The sequence below is a fragment of the Medicago sativa genome, chromosome 6 (genome assembly GCF_051527215.1).
Source record: "Medicago sativa cultivar Bolivia chromosome 6, Bolivia_mono, whole genome shotgun sequence".
NCBI lineage: Eukaryota > Viridiplantae > Streptophyta > Magnoliopsida > Fabales > Fabaceae > Medicago > Medicago sativa.
In genome coordinates this window covers 7,372,239-7,396,015 of record NC_140754.1, presented here as the reverse complement: position 1 = coordinate 7,396,015, position 23,777 = coordinate 7,372,239, and the positions used below count along the sequence as shown (strand labels likewise).

At 32.8% G+C, this 23,777-nt stretch overlaps 2 protein-coding genes across 5 annotated transcripts; one reads left to right on the top strand and one right to left on the bottom strand.

Annotated features, from left to right (window-relative positions):
* The first annotated feature begins 7,353 nt into the window (after positions 1 to 7,353).
* LOC146912464 (uncharacterized) lies at positions 7,354 to 7,917 on the top strand. The gene has a single exon (XM_085720596.1). The coding sequence runs from the start codon at positions 7,451 to 7,453 to the stop codon at positions 7,670 to 7,672; it is 222 nt and encodes a 73-aa protein (XP_085576722.1). The 5' UTR covers positions 7,354 to 7,450; the 3' UTR covers positions 7,673 to 7,917.
* An 8,049-nt stretch (positions 7,918 to 15,966) lies between these two features.
* On the bottom strand, positions 15,967 to 22,114 carry LOC146912463 (RNA-binding KH domain-containing protein RCF3-like). Of its 4 annotated transcripts, none has more exons than XM_085720594.1 (8): positions 21,325 to 22,114; positions 20,493 to 21,139; positions 19,476 to 19,907; positions 19,029 to 19,286; positions 18,649 to 18,915; positions 17,697 to 17,761; positions 16,520 to 16,587; positions 15,967 to 16,335 (listed from the first exon to the last, which is right to left on the bottom strand). In XM_085720594.1, exons 2-7 carry the CDS (start codon positions 21,081 to 21,083, stop codon positions 16,539 to 16,541), a joined length of 1,662 nt encoding a protein of 553 aa, XP_085576720.1. In that variant the 5' UTR covers positions 21,084 to 21,139; positions 21,325 to 22,114; the 3' UTR covers positions 15,967 to 16,335; positions 16,520 to 16,538. The 4 variants fall into 4 exon arrangements, with proteins under 4 accessions (XP_085576720.1, XP_085576719.1, XP_085576721.1 ...); XM_085720593.1 differs by having other exon boundaries at positions 20,493 to 21,164; positions 22,046 to 22,114; XM_085720595.1 differs by having other exon boundaries at positions 17,707 to 17,761; positions 20,493 to 21,164; positions 22,046 to 22,114.
* Between the last annotated feature and the right edge of the window lie 1,663 nt (positions 22,115 to 23,777).

The window sequence follows — 23,777 nt, the reverse complement described above, 5'->3', positions numbered from 1 at the left end:
TTTTCTTGATCAGAGCATGTTTCGTCAATCTTAACCAGCTGTGGTCATTTGGATCATGGTAAGAATTGCGTTAGAATTTTTCTTCGCAATGAATATAACATGGAAAAACTTGGTTTTAAGAAGGAACCACCATTGGCGATAATATGCGAAATAAAAAAAAATTAAACCGGTTGAGTCATCAGCATCATCAAACTCCATGATTCATTTATTTTAGAATTATCCAAACATCTTTATCATAACAAACTTATAGAAAAATGCATTCCTTATATGTATAAATTATAACAAACTTTGTTATCTCAATTGTCATTAGTAACAAGTCTTCACTTTACTTTAACATCGTTTATTATTTGTTCTCTTCACTTTAACATCGTTTGTTATCCGTTGTATTGGTTAATGTTATCATTACTCCACTCCTCCAAATTGATGTTGTCTTCAAGGTCAAAGATTCCACAATCACACTATGTCATTCGAGATGTTAAAAACATAGTTTTAAAACTCGGTTCGGTCATCGACTCGGTAGAGGCACTAGGTCACTGAGTCGATGGTCGAACCATCGGGTCACTGATTGAACCGCATAGCTGAATCGGATCAAACCGAATGACTCGATTAGATAACTCGGTGTTTAGATTAAATCAGATTAAATCGGATTGAACCGATGACTCGGTCACTCCAAAAACTAAAATAATGAGACGTATAGAATAGAATAAAAATAAATATCCAACAAACATAATTTTATAGACTAATTATTACGAGTTTTAAATGAAATATTTGAGCTTGATAATTATATATGCATGTATTTTTTTGTTGAAATAATTATATATACTTATGAGTTTGACAAAAAAAAAATTGAAAGATGATTTTGATAAAGACTATATACGTTTATTTTATGAGGTATTTTTATCATAAAAAATAAAAGAAAATTGAAAGGTATTTGCTTTATAATAAATATTTCGACGAGCATTGATCTTTATCCAAACATGTGTTATTATAATCATTGTAAAAGCAAATTTAACACAAAAACTAATAGGGTTTCACTGGGAGAGTTTTCTTTAATAGCTGGGTCACGAGTTCAACTCCCACCAATGCTACTTTTTACAGCATAATTTAATTAAAATATGTTCTTGCTTCAAACCGGTCCAACCAAATACTCGGCTGAGTCACTGGTTTTTACCGAGTTTTATCGGTTTTGACCGGTTCTCGCCGAGCTAACTGCATGGCCGATCCAAAGGCCTGCTCGAACCGGCCTACCCACCGGTTCCCAGTCTGACCGGCCGGTTCGAGCCGAGTTTTAAAACTATGGTTAAAAAACTAACTGTAAAATTAAATTACGTTTTAATGTATCAATAATATCATTAAATTGTCAATATCTAAATCTGCATTGACGTAACTAAATTGTTAATATCTGTTGGAGTGAGTGATTTGAATTGAGTCGAGGGCTCGAGGCATATTGGAAGGAATATGGTTAACATTGTGTGTGCATATGGATAGGCGGAGACACGACCACATAATTTTGACGGTGTTTGGCTTATGGTAAGATTTAATTATTGTTCAGAGGGATGTCAATCATTGGATGTGAACAATGTGTTAGCCATTGTAGAGGCCTATGTAGCTTCTCCTTTCTCTTCCCTCTCTATAGAAAACTCACCGCCCCATACCCCAAAAAACAAATCCCTCTTCTTAAAGATGTAGTTGTAGGAAGCAGGGGTTTGAGTCTTTGGGATGATATGATGAAAGAAGCTGCATATCACTAGGAGGTGCTCGGCAAGTCCGAAAGCTATTATCAATCTTGATCTCTCTTTCACTCTTTATGCTCAATTCAAAGTGATGGTATTTGTTTTAGTGATTTTCTCAATTCAAAGTCATTGTAATTAGTTCGTTGAATTTTCACGATTGAGTATGAATTATGTTTTCACATTTTAAATATATGAATGAATCATATAGATAAACTTGTCCATTTCAATCTATGAAACATTGACACCGGACATGACACTTAAATTTGAAAATTTGAATAAATGAAATAATTGAATGCTATAGAGAATTTTCAATTTAAACCATATGTGCGCTTTTTTACTACCTTATGATTTATGGAAGTAAAAATACCAAAATTAAAGTTATATGATATATGATGTTCCTATACTGAATATGCTCATTAGTTGATAATCTGTTTCTTTTTTCCTCAATGCCTTAATATTAGTGCGATTGGAATTGAGATATTTTGAATTTAAACTAGGCCTTATTTATTTGTGGAAACTTGAACTTCTTCATTGTTTTTTTTTTTTTGAAGGTATTGTTGAAGTTTGGTTTTGTGCTTTATATATGAGGGGAGAGTGAGTGAAACTTTAAACTGGTTGATTTTGTAGTTGGTGCAAGCTTGTTTGACTAGGACAAAGGGTATTACATAGATTTCTGGTGTGTGATTTTAGATGTAATAAAATAACTGCATCATATCTCTTGTCACTAGTGTTGTAATCCAGAATTGCTCATTGTCATTCTTTCAAACTTTTTAAACAGTGAAAAGTTAAACATTGAAAATGAATCCCGGGTTTTCTTATGAAAATTGGTTGCTTGGGTTTGGTAAATTGAAGGATAATAAAAAAAAAAAAAAAAGGTGTGAATTATGCTTTTCTCCCAACACGTTTTGCTCATTCTCAACTAAACTTCTGAAAATGCCCCTGCGTGAGTTAACTCACACATGTGTTAATCTCTGCGTGACTTAACTCACGCATGAATTAACACATGTTTGAGTTAATTCACGCAGATAATAACACATATGTGAGTTAACTCACGCAGGAATTAACACATGCGTGAGTTAACTCACGCATGGGCATTTTCGAAAGTTTGGTTGGGAATGAGCAAAACGTGTTGGGAGAAGAGCAGAATTCAAAAGGTGCATGGGGGGGTCAAGGATGCAGTGTTGGCTAATGAGAATGGCCCTCCATATGCGATTTATAATTTTACAATTGCTCTTTAGACATTTAAGAAAGTTGGACCGTTTGGAACACTTTTGAAATTGGATGAACCGATTTAAAAAGCGTCTCCAACAATTTTAAAAGTATTAAACGGCAGTCAATTGTCATTTAGTGAATGCATGTGAGCAATCAGTAGATGTCTAAAAAGCAATTGTCTTGTATCTTAAGAGACATCCCCTGACCCAAATAGTTTGTCCAATACCTTGGCATGGGGCAGTTCTATTGATGGTATATACCTTCTCCAATAACAGTACTTACATCAATTTAAAAAATCAAAGTGGAAAGGTATTAGAGATCTCCTTGGTTTATCTAAATATTTTAAAAATATTGTAAATAACAATTTTAGAAGGTATTTAGAACATCCATCCTTACAATAGTTTGTTGTTGCTGCCTTTGGTAAGTAACATGATGATAAGAAAGGTGCTCAAGATCTCCTTGAATGATACAAAAGTTGTTGATGATCATTGAAAAATTGAACATATAGCGGTTATCCATTTACTTTGATTTATTTTATGGTATCAATTCTATATGTATTAATGGAACCATGTTTTAGTATTATATAAAGATTGCACTATTCATATTTTGACTTTGTATTTTAGATCTAATTTATCAAAATCAAAATATAAATCGTCCGATCTTAATCTAAAAATTCAAATTGCATCATAAATCAATTGCACGAGAACACAACTAAGCCTATGTTTGGCTATACGGTACATGTTGGTGATTTCCAAAATAATGGAATCACTTTAAATCAAAAGTTGTAACTCTTCATGGGAATCATTCATATACATTGGAACTTTTCGCAAAGAGATGCTTAACGAACATTTGCATTGATTCAAATGTATATGATTATAACCTTTGACAAAAGGGTGCTTAATGAACCTTTGCATTGATTCAAATGTATATGATTATAACCTTTGACAAAGGGATGTTTAATGAACCATAACATTGTTTCAAATCAAATGGGTGTTTTCTCTCATATGAAGGGTCATATAATGCACTATAAATGCTTGGCATTTGGGCATTAGTTGGACACACAAAAAAGAACAACAACATAATTCTCCATCATTCTCTTACTCTAAATCATTCATCAATTCTCTAATGCATGAGTGAATTGCTGGAACCATAAATCTGTAAAATACTGTTAGGAGATACGCTTGGTGTGGTTGTGCAATACACGTCAAGGAACTCATAGTATCCTGAAGGGGATTCGCCGGTCATTCCTTATTGCATCCAATATACAGTTATTGGTGGGGGCGAATCGAACCTAAAGGTTAGTATGGCAACCCCATACGCTTTGAGTTTGCATGCATAACCATTAATCTTTTCAGGTTTCAAGTACAGCAGCATCTTCCCAACAATCAAGATATACAACAAATCTTTGGAATTTATGTGCACACTTCATCATAGTCATCTTCATCATCTTCTTGGTCAAGTTATTGCAGCAGACCCCCAACACAAGATCCAACAATCTTTAGGTTCGATTTATGATTTACTTGTGATTAATGGCTGCAATTTTTGGTGAGATGAAAGCTTACATTTTCATTCATGACTACGGTGAACGGTAAACAAATTCCTTTTATGAATATATGTTATGGAAATTTATGGATAAATATTTCATATGTGATGTGTTTATGTTAAATTTACATGTGGTTGTAGATAATATATGCATGATAAATTTTGATATGTATAAAATTTATCGTTTGAAATCTGTTTAATGTTAATTTGAACATGAGATAATATCCATATAAGTGATGACGTATTATGAAATATTTAGTGTTCTAAATGCATGTGTATAGTATCTAAGTAAAATATGAATATGTTAGATTTAACATGTGGTGACATATATATGCATGATTTAGAAATTGTTCAAGTATATGAATTTTGATGAGTATAGTAATACGTTAAGAATGTTTAAACACTATTTTATTTATGAAAGTAGTGTAGATAAATTGCCAAAATATCAAGTGGTTGCTTTAATGATATTATTTACTTTGTGTAAGAGATTATTATCATTAGTATTGTGTTGATATTATATGTACATGATAATATGAAAAGTAATGGTTAATTTCTTGTTTATCATGATATTAAAATAATTTGGGTATGTTTTGAATTATTGTAAGTTGATATATGTTCATGGAAGAAAGTCATAGAAAATATTAATGATTTTGGTTCATTGTTTATTCTTCTATGTCATTGTTTATTGAAATTTAGTATTGAACATATTTAAACATAAACTTGAATTTAACACAATGAATTTATGATATATGTATTAGTTATATGATAACTAAGATCAAAATGATTGTGTTATATTTAATTTTATGTGGAGTATATGACTTACATGTTTAATCCCATCTTATGAAGTTTGGTTATGACATTCTTTTATGATCAATTTTTATTTTGCTATGTATGTTTAATGCATTCAATGTATGATATATCTTGGCTAGATATAAAAGAAAAGTTGAAGTTCAAATTGAAATGCATGTTAAATATTGTTATAGCAAAGGTGTAATGACATAAAAGTTTGTGCATTATTACAATATACTCAATTGACAAAAGTGTGTCATGGTTTGATGATAGTTGGTGAATACTATCAAGAGTATATAAGTTGATCCATAGACATAGTTATGAGAATACAAAATCTATGTGAAGAATTGAATATTCAAAGTTTATAAAAGTTAAAAGAAAATCTTGCAATTATTTGACGAAATGATTGACAAGGAATGATGTCTTTGGAAATGATGTTGAATACATTGAAGACATTATTAGGGATGTGGTACAAACCCAAATCTAATTGATTACCAATGGTGGAAACTCAACCCACACTTGAGTAGCATCAAGTCTTGGGTTCAATGGTGAAAGTACACTATTAGAGTAATTGAAGTACTTGACAATAGATAACATCCCAAGGGGTAAAAGTACTTGGACCATAAGAAGAAAAAGGGTAGGATGAGGTTTTCCTCTTAATGGACATATAGCATATATTTGCTGGAATGCATACTTATGGGGCATTTCCGATATAGTCTACCTATGTGAGAATGAAGTTTGGCCGCTTCACGGAGTTCAAGGGTTTGACTCTTAAATTCTCATGAAAAGGGATATATGACACAAGGCCTTCTTAATGTGTCATCTTACAAGTCTCTTTATCAATGGTACCGAGATTCTATGTGTAAGTTATGCACACTTGTTCTAATGGATAGTTGGTTCAAAGCTTGCCTACCATACTATTTGGGAATGAGCGAAAACTTAACTTACTAAGTAATGGTTCAAATCGCGAGATACCATTATCTGAAGGCATGGAATTTCCGGATTTATGTGATTTAGTATTTTGAAAATGGTGGGGGATTGTTGGTGATTTCCAAAATAATGGAATCACTTTAAATCAAAAGTTGTAACTCTTCATGGGAATCATTCATATACATTGGAACTTTTCGCAAAGAGATGCTTAACGAACATTTGCATTGATTCAAATGTATATGATTATAACCTTTGACAAAAGGGTGCTTAATGAACCTTTGCATTGATTCAAATGTATATGATTATAACCTTTGACAAAGGGATGTTTAATGAACCATAACATTGTTTCAAATCAAATGGGTGTTTTCTCTCATATGAAGGGTCATATAATGCACTATAAATGCTTGGCATTTGGGCATTAGTTGGACACACAAAAAAGAACAACAACATAATTCTCCATCATTCTCTTACTCTAAATCATCCATCAATTCTCTAATGCATGAGTGAATTGCTGGAACCATAAATCTGTAAAATACTGTTAGGAGATACGCTTGGTGTGGTTGTGCAATACACGTCAAGGAACTCATAGTATCCTGAAGGGGATTCGCCGGTCATTCCTTATTGCATCCAATATACAGTTATTGGTGGGGGCGAATCGAACCTAAAGGTTAGTATGGCAACCCCATACGCTTTGAGTTTGCATGCATAACCATTAATCTTTTCAGGTTTCAAGTACAGCAGCATCTTCCCAACAATCAAGATATACAACAAATCTTTGGAATTTATGTGCACACTTCATCATAGTCATCTTCATCATCTTCTTGGTCAAGTTATTGCAGCAGACCCCCAACACAAGATCCAACACAAGGCCAAAAGCATGGCAAGAACCACGTTTACAATGAAGCTACATATTGTAGCTTTTCCAAATCACGGCAAAAATTGCCTTGGGACGCGAGAAAGTTGCTTCCACCGCCCATCCAAACAAGCACTAAGATTATGACAACTAAAAATTTACCTAACATATTTTGTTGCTTGTACAATCAACTTTCGTTTAGGTGGATATTTTATTTCCAAGTGGATCAATAATCAATCCATTAACTATATACCATCATCTCATACAAAGCGTTGACTTGCCATAGGAAGACTAATATAAAAGATGGTGTGTAAGATTGATTCATAGCTAAACATTAGCAAACCATCAAAACTTGGACACAAAAATTAGCATCTTCAAGATCAGATCCATCATGAAGTCAAAAAAGAAAGTTCAAATCCCTCATCCAAAAAAGAAGGAAGAGAAGAAGAAAATGAGTCAAAACACAAAAGCACTTCTGATTGGATTAATTGGTGCAGCTTTTACCTTATTTGCTTACTCACAAACCTTCATATCACCAAGTCAAAGCATCACAATTGGTCTCCTTGTTCTCATGTTGGGATTGCTTGTAGGAGAAGGTCTTATACCTTTGTAATTCATCCTTGTTTTCATTTTCTCCTTCAATTTCCCCCTTCATCTATATCTATGAATTTTACAAGTTTATGTGTAATAGTCTTTAATGGATATTTTAATTTCTTGCAAGTTTTTCCTTTCATGTTTTTAGTTTGAATTAAATATAGGTTTATGAACGGTTGAAGGAAAAGTGGAAAACTTATTTATATTTTGATGTTCATGTATTATATATTTATATTTTAAGTTCAACTATATTTCAATTGTCTACTTTTATTTCAAGTAGTTAGTTCATTTGTCTACTTGGTGGCAGATATTTATATTTTGAGAGTTGAGAATTGTATTCATTAAAAAATGATACGAGTAATTAGTTTTTATAAATAATTAAAGGGTGCCGCTAACCAGTGCCCCCGGGGCACTGGATAAGGAATAATAAATAGACAATTAATAAATGGATCTCACTTAATTCATCTCAATTAAAGTGTAAAATATGTTAACTAATTAAAATAAGAAATAATTGTATTTAATGTTGCAAATTTTCTTTCCTTTACAAATATAAATACACTCTCTCTCAAAAAAAGGATAAATACCACACTCATTCTTTTCCTTTGTGATTTCAATCTCGGGAATCACTCCCATTATATCCAGCCTTCATTTCTTAATAATTTTTTCTCCCTACAAATTTTACTCAAGGGAATTTTTTTTACGTGGTGTAAAAACAATAACATATAAAAACAAGAAGAAAAAAAAAAGAAGTTTGAAAGTTTGAATAATACATAATAGATTGGGACTTCCAATAAATTAAGCGTATAAAAGAAATAGCGTAAAAAAAAAGAAGTTTGAATAATACCTGCAAAATTAAATATAGTACTGATGATGGTAGAGAGATGGTAGATAGCAGTCATATGGTTGTGTAAACAAATGGAATGGAAAGGAGGCGCCTATATAGTAATAGTCGTGCCTTTGAGAATTGAAAGAGTATTAAATATAGCTTTTATTATTTTTAATTAGTTGACATATTTTACACTTTAATTAAGGTGAATTAAGTGAGATCCATATATTAATAGCCTATTTAGTGTTCCTTATCCAGTGTCCCGGGGCACTGGTTAGCATTGCCTAGGGATGGCAAAGCGGGCCGGCCCACCCCATTTAGGCCCGCCCCGTCTAAGCCCGCTAAAAACGAGACGAGACGAGCCGAGTCAAATTTTGTGACCGAGTCCAAAATTTCACCCCGCCCCGTTTAGTGGCGGGCTTGCGAGTTGGCGGGCCGGCCCGCCAAACAAAAACTTTTTATTTTTATTTTTTTTAACAACTTAATTGTTACAAAAAAAACTATGTTGCTTTTATCATAAAAAAATATAAAAGAATAGGTAGCTAGTAAATTTGTAAAAAACAAGATAATTATGGAATTGTCGAATTCAACATCATAACTAATAGCAAAATAAGGTAAATGCGCAACATAAAACAAATAATAAATAAATCCAACAACCAAATTATAAAATAAGTTTCAAAATAAATAAACTCAACGATCAAGATAAATCCAAAAGCATAAAATAAGTGTCAATATATATCTAACAACCAAAATAAATCCAAAAATATAAAATAAGACTGAAAATAACAAATTGAAACACGAGTTAAGCGGGCCGCCCTGCCACGCCTCATGCCCGTCCCATTTCCAACAAGTTAAGCGGGCCGGCCCGGCCCGCCCCGTGCCCGCCCCGTATTTTAACGAGACGAGACGAGCAGAGCCAACTATAGAAAGCGAGTTCAAAACTTCGACTCAGCCCGCCAAAAATAGCGGGTCAAACGGGCCGGTCCGACGGGTCAGACCCGTTTTGCCACCCCTAGCATTGCCCATAAATAAAAAAGGATAATTAGGGTATATTAGCATTTATGGCACATATGGGATGTTTTAATTACTTGTAAGTTTTTTTTTTCTTTCATGTTTTGAGTTTGAATTAAATATTGGTTTATGAAGGGTTGTGGGAAAACTTGTTTATATTTTGAGCTCATGTACTCCCTCCGGTCCTAAATATAAGCAAATTTCACTTTTTAGGTTCATTCAATTAATGATGTATGTGGTTCATATTATGGACCACATACATCATTAATTGAATGAATGTAAAAAGTCAAATTTGCTTATATTTAGGACCGGAGGGAGTATTATATTTCAATTGTTTACTTACATTTCAAGTAGCTGGTTCATTTGTCTACCTGGTGGCAGATATTTATATTTTTAGGGCTGAGAATTATATTCATTAAAAAATGAATTAGTTTCATGAAGGAAAGAAAAAAGATTATTAGGGTATATTAGCATTTATGAGTACTGCATCTGGTCAAACACTTCAAAGCCATTGGGATTCCGAAAAGACAACATCTCTTGGCTCTAATTAAATGCATAGTAGTGACAACTAACAAGGGCTAAGGCCCCACAATTTTTTTTTCTCTTCCTATTTTAGCTATACACTCCAAACCCTAGAATGAGGTTAGGGATGTTTTATTTAGAGAAATGTTAACCAAATGAGTTGGGTTATTTGAACATCTATTTTTATGACAACCCTTGTGATAACTAAAATTTTACAAAGAAAATGAGGGATTGACACAAAAACCAAAGCAATAGAGAGAGAGAAAGTAAAAACATAATGTGAGTATGAGAGAGAAAGTTGTCACAAAAGTTGTCAAAAAATGGTTGTTCAAATATCATTTCTCTAACCAAATATAGCATAATTATATTAAAAGTTGTGCGATTAACTCGTCAAACATCTAAAAAGTAACATTTTTAACTTAAATTTTTTCTTTCGTAGCTTATTTAATCGGTGTTTCGGTGTCATTGGTTAGCATGACCCTTATTTATTTTCATGTGGTCCAATAATGCTCGAGGATTTTGATTTATTTTCATGCGGTCCAATAATGCTCGAGGATTTTGTAAAGAATGATATGAATATAGTTTTGATTTCCCACAAAAAGAATATAAATATTCATACACTTCACTGTTTGCAACAAAATGGTAAATAGAAAATTAGTTTATGAGAATAGGTCCAAACATAAAATTAGTTTAAACCGCTATGCATGTGAGGACATTAATGGTTGACATAGATGTCTTGAACAGTTTAGATTAAAATTTGTGTCCGGTCATAACTGCATAATGTTTCAGACATAAAGCATACTTTATTTCTAAAAATAGAACCCTGTTTCACTCAACGTAACTTTCTTGAGGTACTAATTTTGTGTGATCAGATTTCTTTTTTTTGTATTTTAGGGGAAAAAAAATGGGGTTTAGCATAATCGCGCATGTGTGAGTTTAGGTGATATTTGTCACTTCATCTACAGACAAATAAACATGCACAAACACATTTGAGAACTACTTCATTTAGCGTGTGTTTGGTCGTACATTAAGCAAAAGCCACAAATTGTAGTGTAACAATTTGTTTCTTGAGATGCATATGTAAAAATATTTGACGCAAATGATTTTCCTTCAAACACAATTTTAACTAAATCAACTTTACAAAATCAATTCTATTCAAAAATCGTGTTTATATTAACCTTATCAAAACATGCACACATATGATCTTTTCAATATATAATGACTAGGGTAAAAATAACAATTGCATGAGTCAAGGTTTGTTAGATGGGAAAGGGGAAGTCCTTTGAAGAAAATCGCATACATTTAACTTTCCTATTAAGGGCTTGTTTGTATTGGTTTATTTGAGTTTATCTACTAGCATAAATATTTGTGGGACTCTTTGAGAGAACTTGTGAAAACAACTTATGCAATGTTTAGTTGTTTTTAGCTTACATTCAAAATAGTAATGAAAACATTTTATAACTTATACACTGGCTATATCAAAACATTCATAAGCCAAAATAAATGACAGTGAAAAAAACTCCACAAATTAAATAAGCTAAGCTTTTTCTCATCTAAGCTGAAGAATGAAAACACTACAAAGAGGAATAATATTTTTAATCAAAAAATAAACAAATGGAAATGCTTATAAAATAGTACACTAGGCTGATAATTTAAATTGTAAGTAACCACTTGAAGCACTACTTGACAAAATGATGAAATATACCTGCAAAATCCAGCAATTTAATTAAATCAAAGAACCAACAATTAAATTTATATATTCAAGTTATATTATTAGTTTTCACCTAGAATTTGTGCATCACTCTCACCATTGGTCATTCCAAAATATGTGTGACTATATCAAATCATCAAAAATCTAGCATGAGAAAAGGAGGCCTTTACTTAGCCAGAGACGACTTGCCGGACAACTAATCACACTGAAACTACGGCATTTGGCTAGCCGTTGCAAGGCGCCTAAACTAAGATTGCACTAAAGTAAGAAAAAATAATATTTAGTGCAAACTGAGTTTAGTGCCTTGGCTATCCACATGATTAATTATGTCATAAAAGTATCGAAAGAGGCTCGCCGGCAAGTCATCCTTGGCTGCATATATGACCTCATTCCCACATGCAAGACATTAGATGACATTTGTATTACCATGAGCTGAAAACCCTAACTAGAACTATCTTTGATCTGACTTTATTTATCTTCTGACCTAACTTCAAATTATCAAGACTTTTTCCCTATGAACTGGATGGTTAACTTAAGAGGGAAAAATAAAATAAAATGGAGCTGAATATTATTCTTGCAGAAAACAATGATAAGTGTGACCAATCAAATAGTGTCAATACTGCCACAATAACAGAACTAGAAAACTATAGGAACTTTCCCCAAATGAGGAAGACAGCATTCCCTACAAGAATGAGATGAAAAGACTCTTTATATTTGATAAAAACAAGAGAAGAAAAAAACATGGATTCTCATAGGGTATCTATGATAACTGGTAGAGAAGGAGAAGCCAATTGGACACCAACAATTTTCTTGGCAGAAAATAGCCGAATGAGGTTTGAAGCACATTCTGATAAGATTTATATAAACAAATTATTTATGATACTTGACATGGTAATGGCAAGTTGGCAACTGAATTGCATTAAAAGTTCTTGGAATTCCTGCAGAGGGAACAGTACTATAACTGTCCAATTTTTGTCCTTCATCTTAAGGGAAATTTAATAAAAATGAGTAATGTGGAGGATTCTTATAGCTAGATGTGACTTTGCATGGGTGAAGAATTCAAGAAATAATGAGGAATTTATTAGTGCATCCCCACTTCTGAGTAGGTATCTAAGATCACATCTATAATGTGTCATGAAGAGAACTATAGACTTTGTCCAATGATCTGCATCACATTTAAACTTGTACTGTTGATAAAGTAGGATGGTCTGATGCGCTAAAGCTCTCTCATATGTAAAGTCGAGGAAGGAGTCCCATGATTTGGTGTATTATACACAATTTTACCTTGTTTTTTATACAAGAGACTGTTTTTAGGACTTGAATATATGACGTTTCTAACACATGACAACAATTTTACTAGTCATAGAGTTGATAAAGTAAAAGAAATAAAAATACATTGTTCATTGAGTTAGGTGGGTATAATTTACTACATTTGACTATAAAGACAAAGGATTTGAATGTTATGGCAGATATATGAATTTTGTTTCAGAAAAAACAGCGTACTTTTTTTGTATGGTTGTATATATTATTATTATACAAGCATTCAATCGTATTTTTTATTAGTTAGATATCCCTTGAAATAACTTTGCCAAGTATGTTCATGTCTAGTTGAAGACTATCTCATCAAGTTAGCATATGATTGATATTATTTATTTATTTTTTTAAATCTAACATTATCTTCTGCACGCAACAACAAAGACTACTTCAAATATTAGTTTAAATGGTTGATCTCTTCCACCAAATATTTCTCCATACGCACCTATCAAAAATCAAACCCTAAACCAAATAGCCATGTCTACCACGTTTGCCACATTTGTATTGGTATTAATCTTGAGTTGTACTATTTTATAATGTTCATCTACTTGCATTTCATTAAATCCACAATTGAAAATTGATGAGCTGTACTATTATATAATGGTCATCTACTTGCATTTGATTAAATCCAAAATTTGAAATTGTGAATATATTCGCAAATAGTAGCCATGTCAATACTACATTTGAAAGAAAATGTTACACAGCACAAAGTGGTAATTGCACAAAATTGCATGAACATATAGCTAGTCAGTCTATGATTGGCCATTATTTTTCTATGATCACCAAAGTATTCAATTATTTCTTATTGGCTAGACATTATTTCTAGAATCTAGTTAAATCCAATCATTTGTGAATAAATTGTTAAATATACTACCGCAAAAAATCTAGTCGAATCCAATCCTTTGAAGCAATGTTGGCAATAGTAGATGATGGAAAACTGACGGCATTATAATTGAAATTTGACAACATATTGTAATAAATTGTGGAACAAGAGACATTTCTTCAAACCGCTTACTCAGTGATCTAAGTAAGATTGTAGAACAACAAAACTAATAATTAGGACGATATAACTTATAAAAAATAAGTTTTCATGCAAACTCGCTGTAAAATAAACTTTGAAATTGAGTGTTGAGAAAAAATATCATTTTGAGGTAAATTTAAAAAGGTTGTAAAACATACCGGAAGAAGCCATAAAAACACCAATGCAAATTAGTAAGGAGAAAGAAAAATAAGTTGATGTCTTCTATTAGGTATAGGATATCTTTCGATTTAAGTAGAAGAAGTTTTCCTTCTCGAAAGATTTCATATACCAAAAAACATAAATCAAAAGATTTCATATACCACACAGAAGGCACGGAATTATTTTCCTTCTCGAAATATACACATTAAAGGGGGTTCTTATTGGTGTTTTTATGGCTTTTTCTTGTAAGCTCTTCAATCTTTTTAGATTTGTCACAATGATTTTTTTTTACTCAACACTCAGTTTCAAACCCACCTAAATATTAGTTTTGGTGTTCTGCAATCTTAGTTGGATTAGTAAGCAGGCGGTTTCAAGTTTTCTATATTTTGTGAGCTTGCTCTTTTGCTCTTGATCTTTGGCAATGGGGCTCATTGTGTTCTGCACTTGATCTTTTCTCTTTTTTTGGTAGCTTGGTATATTGCATCGATAAGAGAGTCGGAAAAAGAGATAACAATAATAAAACAAAGTCGAGAACTATGAAAAACCAAATTTTTCATTAGTTCCCCCAACTACATATATTTATACCTCATAAGCCAACCCCATATGAGTTATTGCGCACAATAAATCAAGTTGCATTCAGTTTAAAGTTACAAATAAGTAAAAACATTCAAAATAATAGACAACCTACAATATTAGCCACTGAATTCCATGTTGTCCAGCATTATCTTACTACTTGGAGAGGTGAAAGATACCAAAACTTGGTTGATACCATCCTTGGACCATTTTTCCAAACAAATAATTAAGTATTATAGAAGCACCACTATACATACACACAAACACACCCTTACATAGGGGCCAATGGATCATTGACAGTACCAATTACCAAAAGACTTGGATCTATGTGACCCAATTGCCTATAGCAGATGTCTTCTTTTGTAAGCACCATTTCGAATAGCCGTACTCCAATAAATTGATAACAAACAATCAGAACGTGGAAAATGAAGAGTTATCCAATGCAGATTTTTTTAAGGCAAAACATCCCACCAATATTGGCATCGGGGAGAATCGAACATGAGACCTTGAGAGAAGCACACTCCAAGGTCTCAAGTCAACACCATCAGGCCAACCCAATTGGGTTATTATCCAATGCGGTTAAATGGCTAATGCTAATTAAGCTCAAACAAAAACCATGCATGGATTACATAGCATTGTTTTTCTTGAATATTGACTATAAGCTTCAGCATTGCAGTTAACAAGATAACTATGGGTGTGTTTTACTACGTTTGTGACATGTTTATTAAATTTTATTCCTGGATGTAAAATGTTCAAGGGAATAGAAAGGTTTTTCCAAAGAAAAGGGTGAGAATAAAGTTCCCATGAAGATGGAGATAAATTTATGTATAATATCTTTAAACCTCCAAGTTATAATTATAAGGTTCCTAGGAATATTATTATATTAACCAAACATTTTTTTTTAAAAAATACCTTGGAATAAATATCATCCTTATATTTCCAGGAAAGTTACTCTTAGGAATAAATCTACTAAACTTGAAACAAACACCCCACCCCCTAAGAACAGTTTTCATGCCTTAATCTGAAAAAAGTCATGTGAAGTACCCAAAACATCACCCATTATTAGTATGGATTATCAGAGTCAAATAATGCTTACACCTTTACCTGGCTACCCTGAAATACTGCCACCCTGAAATACAGATGACTCCCAAACTCCACCAAATTTGTCACATGAAATTCAAATAACAACAAAGATCGTACTTTATTGGATTGGATAGTGAAATAAGAGATAAATTAAACACAACCAGCAATAAAAGTATACAACTGCAGGAAATCATAGCTACGTGGTGTTCTTTAGTTCCAAAATCAAAGGAACGAGAATAATAAAAAACAAATGAAGGCAAGCCAGCATTATAGGTTCTTGGTAGCACAAGTTATCAAACTTGGGAATTAAGGTAAAATGGACATGGACAATTTATATAGGCTCCACATAAGTTTGGTCCTCTAAGTAGATGCGTCAAGGTAGGCCATAAATTTGTCAAGTCCTGGTTCATCTGGTCTTCTGGTTTAGGCAGTAGGCAGGCTGGCGGGCTTCACACATCTCGGCTGTTTGGATGGTAAGGGAAAGGGAACAAAGGTAAAACAAGAGCATCAGAATTCTAAACGGGACACTGGTCAGGTTAAGATATCAGTAAGATATCAGTCCCTTATATAATAATGTGACTGACCTATATAAATCATAGGAAGTTGCTAAATAAAGGATAAGTGGTTTATGAAAATTATAATCTACCTGGGGCGACTGATCAAGTTCAGTAAGCATGGTTTCTCCTCCTAGAAACATTGTTCTGACTAGGCAACCTGGTAACAAATACGAATATAAAAAAGAGGTGAACTTAAGAGCACTCATAATATAAGAGTAGACTCTTTACACAGACAGGGAAGAGACTTGGAATGTAACATAACTTGATTATGGAAATCAGGATATGCTTAGCATAAGAAAATACTTTCTATTTTCATTTGTGGGTATGCTTAAGCATAAGAAAACATTTTCTATTTTCATTTGTAATTACCAAAAATGCCATCTTGTTCTCACTTACTTTCATATTTCAAATATTTATATAGCAGTGAAAAAAAAATTGTTCACTTTTCTATAAATAAAAGAATAAAAATTCTACAAACAGTCCCTTAACTTTCCATGATGTATTACAACCTAAGGATTTGCCAAAAGGATATTTAAGTTGAAAATATTTTATAAAAGATTCATGAATCCTCTCGTTTGTTTTGTGAAAATCAAGGCAATTCCACCTTTTATGGGTGGCAAATAATAGTAGGCCACACAATATATGGAATCTAACACAAGAAAATAAAAAATCTTGAAAATCTAATTAATGCAAAATAAATGCAGCCATAAATAGTACAAATCAAATCTCCATGAAGTAACTTCTAACATGTTTATCAAAAAAACAACTTCCAAGTTCTAACATGTTTCACACAGGGTTATGTTAGCAGTCCCAATGGTTTAATTAAATAGAATAAGGATGGCAATGAGACTGCCATTCGGTAGTTATAATGCTTGGTTGATTGGGAGAGACTAGGCTCGCTAATTCCTAGAGGTTGTGTTAGTTTCAAGCGGTTATTTACTTTATTTCCAGCAGTTTGTATTTCCACTGTATTTCCTTGTAACCAACTCTGCAGAAGTTTATTCTCAGATATTATTCAGTATAATACAAGTACTATTCACTAGATTCTGCCAATTATCTACCAGATTCTATCAGGTTCATAGTAGCACCTAACCAAACCTTTCAGACCTTAAAAAATATCAAAGCAGATATCTAAGGTTTATCTAAGCAGTTATAATTTGTTAGGTTCACCTACAAAGCAGATATCTCTTTCATCTACAACATTCATAGAAAGGAAGAAATGGAAAAAGTGAAGAAAAAAGACAAGACTTGAGGAAGATTGGTTACCAAACAGTACTATTCCGTCCCAAAGAATAACTTTCATAGTCCCCATAGCCACTGCCTCCAGCAAGCTACAGATAAACGGAACAATATTACAAACAACAGATGAGAGATAATCTTTTAAAGAACTCAGCAACAAGAAAATGTTCTTCAAAAATCAAATTTGGTTAGATAGAAGCAAGGTTGTTAAGCGCGCGCTGTAGATCGTGAGATCGTACGATCTCACGCGTTCTTCTCCCTAAACCGTGCCGACGCGGTGCGAAAATCGTTAAAGAGGGCGGCGCGGCCGGCGCGCAGAGGTAGATCGCAAGATCGTGGAAGCGGCGAGTTTTCTCGAACCGAATTTGTACCTTTTAACCCATATGACCCGTTTTGACCCGGTTCGCGGAGAAGTGTTTGTTGCCCAAAACGACATGCTTTGCAGCGGAAGAGAAATGGATGTTGAAAAGTCAAAACAATTGAGCTTGTCTTTCACGCAGTCAATAATAAAAGCTGATTTACTATTTTTGGAAAATGTGCTTATAATGCTTCTTTTAGAGGAATTTTTATTTTTTAAAAGATTGCATTGTTTTTAGCCTTAATAAATCTTATATTTAATATATTATTTCATATATTTTAAAAGTTTTATGCTAACAAATATTTAAATAGTTTTGTCAAAAAAAAAATATTTAAATAGTTTGTTCTTATAAAAATTAATTAAATAGTTAATTGGTTATTTATTTAACATAAGTACTATTTAATTTAATCATATAATTTAATAATATAACACTATATGTAGTATATTTTTTTTGAAGAAACATTCTATATTTAGTAATATTAAGTGTGTTTCTTAATTATATTATAATCTTGCCTTTGGTGGGATCTTACGATCCTTGTTACGATCTCACGATTTACGATTTTTTTATACCCAAACGATCTTGGATGAGATCTCGATTTTGACAACCATGGATAGAAGTACCTGTGAACTTGCATAGCTTCCATAAGTGTCACCAGGACCTAAATCACTTGAGCCTCCATAGCCACTTGAATATGAATGTCCGCGTCCATGTCTTTTGACATCCCTACTGTCATAGTTAAGAACATCTGGACCATCTACTGGAGCAGGAATATATGGTAGAACTGGAAGGAATCCAGGGACAGCACCCTCTCTATCGAAAAGGTTTGCTCTCAATCGTGTAAGAACTTGCACAAGAGCATCTTTGGCAACATCAAGGTCTCCCGAAATCTAATCAAGAAAGCAGATACGGGCAAAGCCAGCATTATAGGACAAAATTTTAGTACTTTTTATCACACAGAAGGCAACGTTACCAAACAAAGTGAGAAAAAAAGTACCCTTACCTGCACCATTTCATCATCATCAGAAGCAATTTTAGGAAGATTTTCCTTTGACAGTATGCGAATATTGGATTTTGTAAGCCTTCTCATCTCAGTTATAATAGATCCTCCTTTACCAATAAGGCAGCCAATTCGTGCTGATGATACCAACAGACGGGTAGTAAAAGAGATGATTCCAGAATCTCTTTCACTTTTTTCACTGCATCGGGGTTGTAAAAGCACGGCTGCCTCTACGGTTGGAGAGAAAGTTTCTTCAAAGAACTGTATTAGCACAACTCAGAAAATATTAATACACAGAAATCAATTTTTGAAGACAAACAAAAATTGCAAGCCAGGAAATAACATTTCCATTTCATTGGAACGGCAAATTAGCATATTTTATCAAACCTCACAACCACAATTGTAATAGAACAAAAATGAAAAATTGTCCACGGGTGATTAATAGTTCACCTCTTTAGTTGAAATGGTTATTAAGCACTCATCTCCTTTTGCAGAACTATCAACTTTGATGGTTGCCCCAGAATCCTGCCTTATTTGATTTATTATGCCTCCACCTTTCCCTATCACGCCGCCAAGGTTTCCAGTTGGACAAACCAATCGAACTGAAAATTCTTTTGAAGAAGATATTTCATCCCTCGGAGCCGAGTACATAGACCGTGGTGGCCAGTCACCAGTGTCACCTTTATATCCCCCATAAGGACCAACAAGAGGAGCCATCCCCACAATCGGAGGTCCTGCAGTTGGACCCATGAGTGAACCACCACTGGGATATACAGAAGGAACAGCAGAACCAAGTAAATGCTGAGTTCGAGAAGGATTATGATGAAGTCGAGATGCAATTTGATGCAAAGCCTTTTTCACAACTGCAGCATCCCCAGAAATCTGGAATTTCAAAACCAATAAGGAAAACTCATTATAAGCAAAAATATATGATACTTTTTCAGCTCATATATAACAGTATTTTAAAATTCATATAAGCAAACTCTGACTAAAAATTTGTCATGACAACTACTGCAATTACTACTTTTGTCCCATTGGGGACAATTGTTGGACAAAATCAAATCTTCCAGATAGCAATTACTACTTTTGTCCCTCCATCCCTTATTATAAGCCTCTTTTGCAATTTTCACATATTAAGAAAAATAGGTAGTGTATTACTAGTTAGTGTGTCCATTTTGTGTATGAATAACCTACTGTGTATGAATGAGCTTAAATTCATCTTCCAAGACCCTTATGGATATATTTGAAAAAATAATAATAAATGTATAATAATAAATGTATCTAGTAATCTGAAATCAAACTTTTACATTCAGGGACAAATTGCTTTTCAAAAGGGGCTATATTTAGGGATAGAGGTGGTAAGTAAACCGCTAACATTATAAAAAATTATTTACCAAGGAAGCAAAATTAATAAATGTGAAGAATCATAAGTATAACATAATTCTAATAAAATGCCATCTAACTTACCTGCACAAGCTCATCAGATCTCAAGGCACACGCAGGCACGTGATCATCCTTAAGAATACGAATCTGAGCCCCAGTTTCACTACGTAAATTCTGAACTATCTGCCCACCTTTTCCAAGAACACAACCTATCTGATCAGACGGCACCAACAGCTTAGCATTCACTTGGGGACCACCTTCTTCCTCCTGATCACTCTGTAAATCTTCAGCAACCACCCTATCATGAATCTTAAACAATGCATCCTCAGCAGGTGACACACGCTTGTCACCGTCATCAACGGTATTAGTCTCATCACTTGAACTGTAGACAGTAACAACACGCTCATCGCACCCCGGCACAGTCTCACCGATCCTAATCTTAGCCTTAGTTTCTACCCTCAATTGCTTAACTATCTCACCTCCCCTACCAATGATACTACCAATCTTTCTCCCCGGACACAAATAGCGAAAAACAGTATCTTCCTTATTAATCACAAACTGCTCCCTATCCCTGTCATGATCACCTCCATTCCTCCTTTTATTTCCTGCGCCGTCATAGTCAGACTGGGATCGAGGACGCTTACCATAATTATTTCTTTCTCTTTGACCACCCATCACAGAAAATTCTTAGTGTCAGCAAATTCAATGCTTCTTACAAAAAGCAAATTACTCTGCAAAGGTTTCAAATAACAACACCTAAAGTCAAAAAAGATGAAAAACAGATTAAAATCATCAAAATTCACTCCAAATCTTACATAATATATTCAACAATATAAACACATTAGATAAACCAAATGAGCTCGTTTGTTACAGCTTTTTTAATGAAAAAAGGCACTTATTTAAACAAAATACTTGCTTTTAGAAGTTCGCATATGTTTGTTACAGGCTTCCAAAAACTGAGAATCTGAAAGAAAGAAAAAAATCTAAAGGAAACAAAATTACTCTGCAAAAGTTCACAAGTTACAACATCAAAAGTTAAAAAACAGATTAATAGCATCAACATTCATTCCAAATCATACATAATATATTCATAACCAAATACTCTCTTTGACCACCCATCACACTAAATTATTAGTCTCAGCTCCTTAATCAAATTCAAAACTTTTCACAAAAAGCAAATTACTCTACTGCATAAATTATCAAATTTCAACATCAGAAGTCAAAAAACTTGAAAAACAAATTAAAAACATCAAAATCCACCACAAATCTCTGAACCCAATTCATAAACCTTAAAAGATAATAAAAAGGATTAGCCATGTCCAAAAATTTAAAAAATATTAGTTTTTTTTTTCACATGCCAAATTACAATTTCAACAAAAATTTCATCTGAAACACAGATTTACGAATAACCCATAAGAAATTAAGCAAATTTTTCAACATTATGACGCATTACGATAATAACTTAACACTAAAATCAATGGAAAAATTAAAAATTTGAAATTGAAAAAATTAGGGTTTCCAAATTGAAAAATTAAAAAAATATATATAAAAAATTGGAAGAAGATTTTATTGAAGAAATCGATGAATGGAATGAAAAGTTGGTGATGGAAAAAATTGAGATCTGAGAAGAAGCTTACAGTAGAGAGAGGATTGAAGCGCGGAAGTAAAAGTCGTCGGTAGAAGAGAAAGAAGGAATCCTTTGTAATGTCACAGTTTAGGTTTTTTGTTGTTTATATCAAAGAATCAAAGATACTATGTGAAAATATATATTAAAATAAAAATCATAATGATGTCATAATTAAGAATTTAATTTAATTGGTTTACATTTAGTAAAATCATAATTTTGAGATCATAAAAGAAATGTTACTTTGAACAAGGAGTGATGAAATCATTTGATGACAAATATGTGACAACTTTCTTTAACAATATTTCCAATGAGTTGTATACACATTATTTATTTATAATTTTTTAATAAAAATATTTAATAATTTTTTAAAATAAAGTATTTATTAATGACTCAATGACTACAATGGCAGTAAATTAAAAAAAAAATTTAAATAGATTCATTAACATGTACTTTAGTAAGACCATCCACAATGGTGGATGTTTCACCTATTTAGCACCTAGCTACCCTCATTGTGGAGTGATATTTATCGATGCTTATAGAGAATGGTGCATGTATAAGGACCTTCTCTCTCTTCATTTTTACGTCTGAATTTCATTTAATATTTTCTAATAAAATAAATGAGCATTATATAAATGTTTTAATAGAGTTATTAGTGGGACCTATTAATTAATTTTGTTGTGGTGTTGGGTTGAAGGGATTTGGTGCTTATTAGGTATTGACATAAAAATTTTATAACATGAATCATGTGTACATGTGGGACCCACTTAAGCACCTAAATTGGGGAGCTCCATTGTAGATAGTCTAAGTGTATAAATAAAAAACATTGAAAAGAGCAAGAATCAAATAAATTTAAGATGGTATAACCAACATTTATCTACTTTCTTTCCTATTTAAATCATCGAACCCATTAGTTGATGAAGAAATAGTCCTTGTACAATTGTCGGTAACTAATAGATGTTTAATTTTTTTTTCTTCCTCAAATGGGGGTAGGGATGGCAAAGAAATCCGCCTCCGTGGATATCCGCAGATAAAATTCGTCATGGACACGGAGCAGATACCTGAATGGATATCCATGGATAAAATAAACGGATATTTTAACTACCCACTAATTAATTGATACAGATGTGAATTTAATTGTATCTGCACCCGCGGATATTCATACCCGCTATGAAATAGAGTAAATTACATAAATAACATTAATACCTTTCAACGTCCTAAGAAAAAACCTCAGTGTTGTGAGTGTTATTAGTTATTACACGATTGTTCAAATTTGTATTACGCTCCTTTAAAGGGAAGTGAAAGTGGTCAGAATTGTTAAGCAAGAAGCTTTATTTTTGTTGAATATGATGCTTTGTTTATACTTTTGTTAAATCAAAAAACTTTATTTTTATTAAATGTAACTTTATTGATATTTTTGGTGAGCCAATGATCTTTGTTGTTATTGTAATATATGGATATTATGTTCTGCTAAAAAGAAAAGAAATGCATGTGATGAACATCTATTTTTAATTTTCAACTAAAAAATATTAACAATTTTTTTATTTTTATTTAAATCTTATCCATGGATATATGTATAAACCCGCGGATACCTCAAAATTTGTGGATTACCCGCTAAACAGATATTCGCGCGAATATAAATAGGGTATGAATTTCATATTTATCCAACGGAGCAGACACAGATATCACAGTATTCGCATCCATGGATATTCATTTACATCCTTAAATGGGGGTCATTAATAGGT

Bases quoted from the DNA above. Each gene is read 5' to 3' on its own strand.
- LOC146912464 (XM_085720596.1), top strand. From the start codon at position 7,451: ATGAAGTCAAAAAAGAAAGTTCAAATCCCTCATCCAAAAAAGAAGGAA.
- LOC146912463 (XM_085720595.1), bottom strand. From the start codon at position 21,083: ATGGGTGGTCAAAGAGAAAGAAATAATTATGGTAAGCGTCCTCGATCC. The intron at 18,916-19,028 runs GTAAGGGTACTT...TTTCTTGATTAG, and splicing joins ATGATGATGAAATGGTGCAG to ATTTCGGGAGACCTTGATGT. The intron at 16,588-17,706 runs GTACTGTTTGGT...ATTTGTTACCAG, and splicing joins TTATTCTTTGGGACGGAATA to GTTGCCTAGTCAGAACAATG.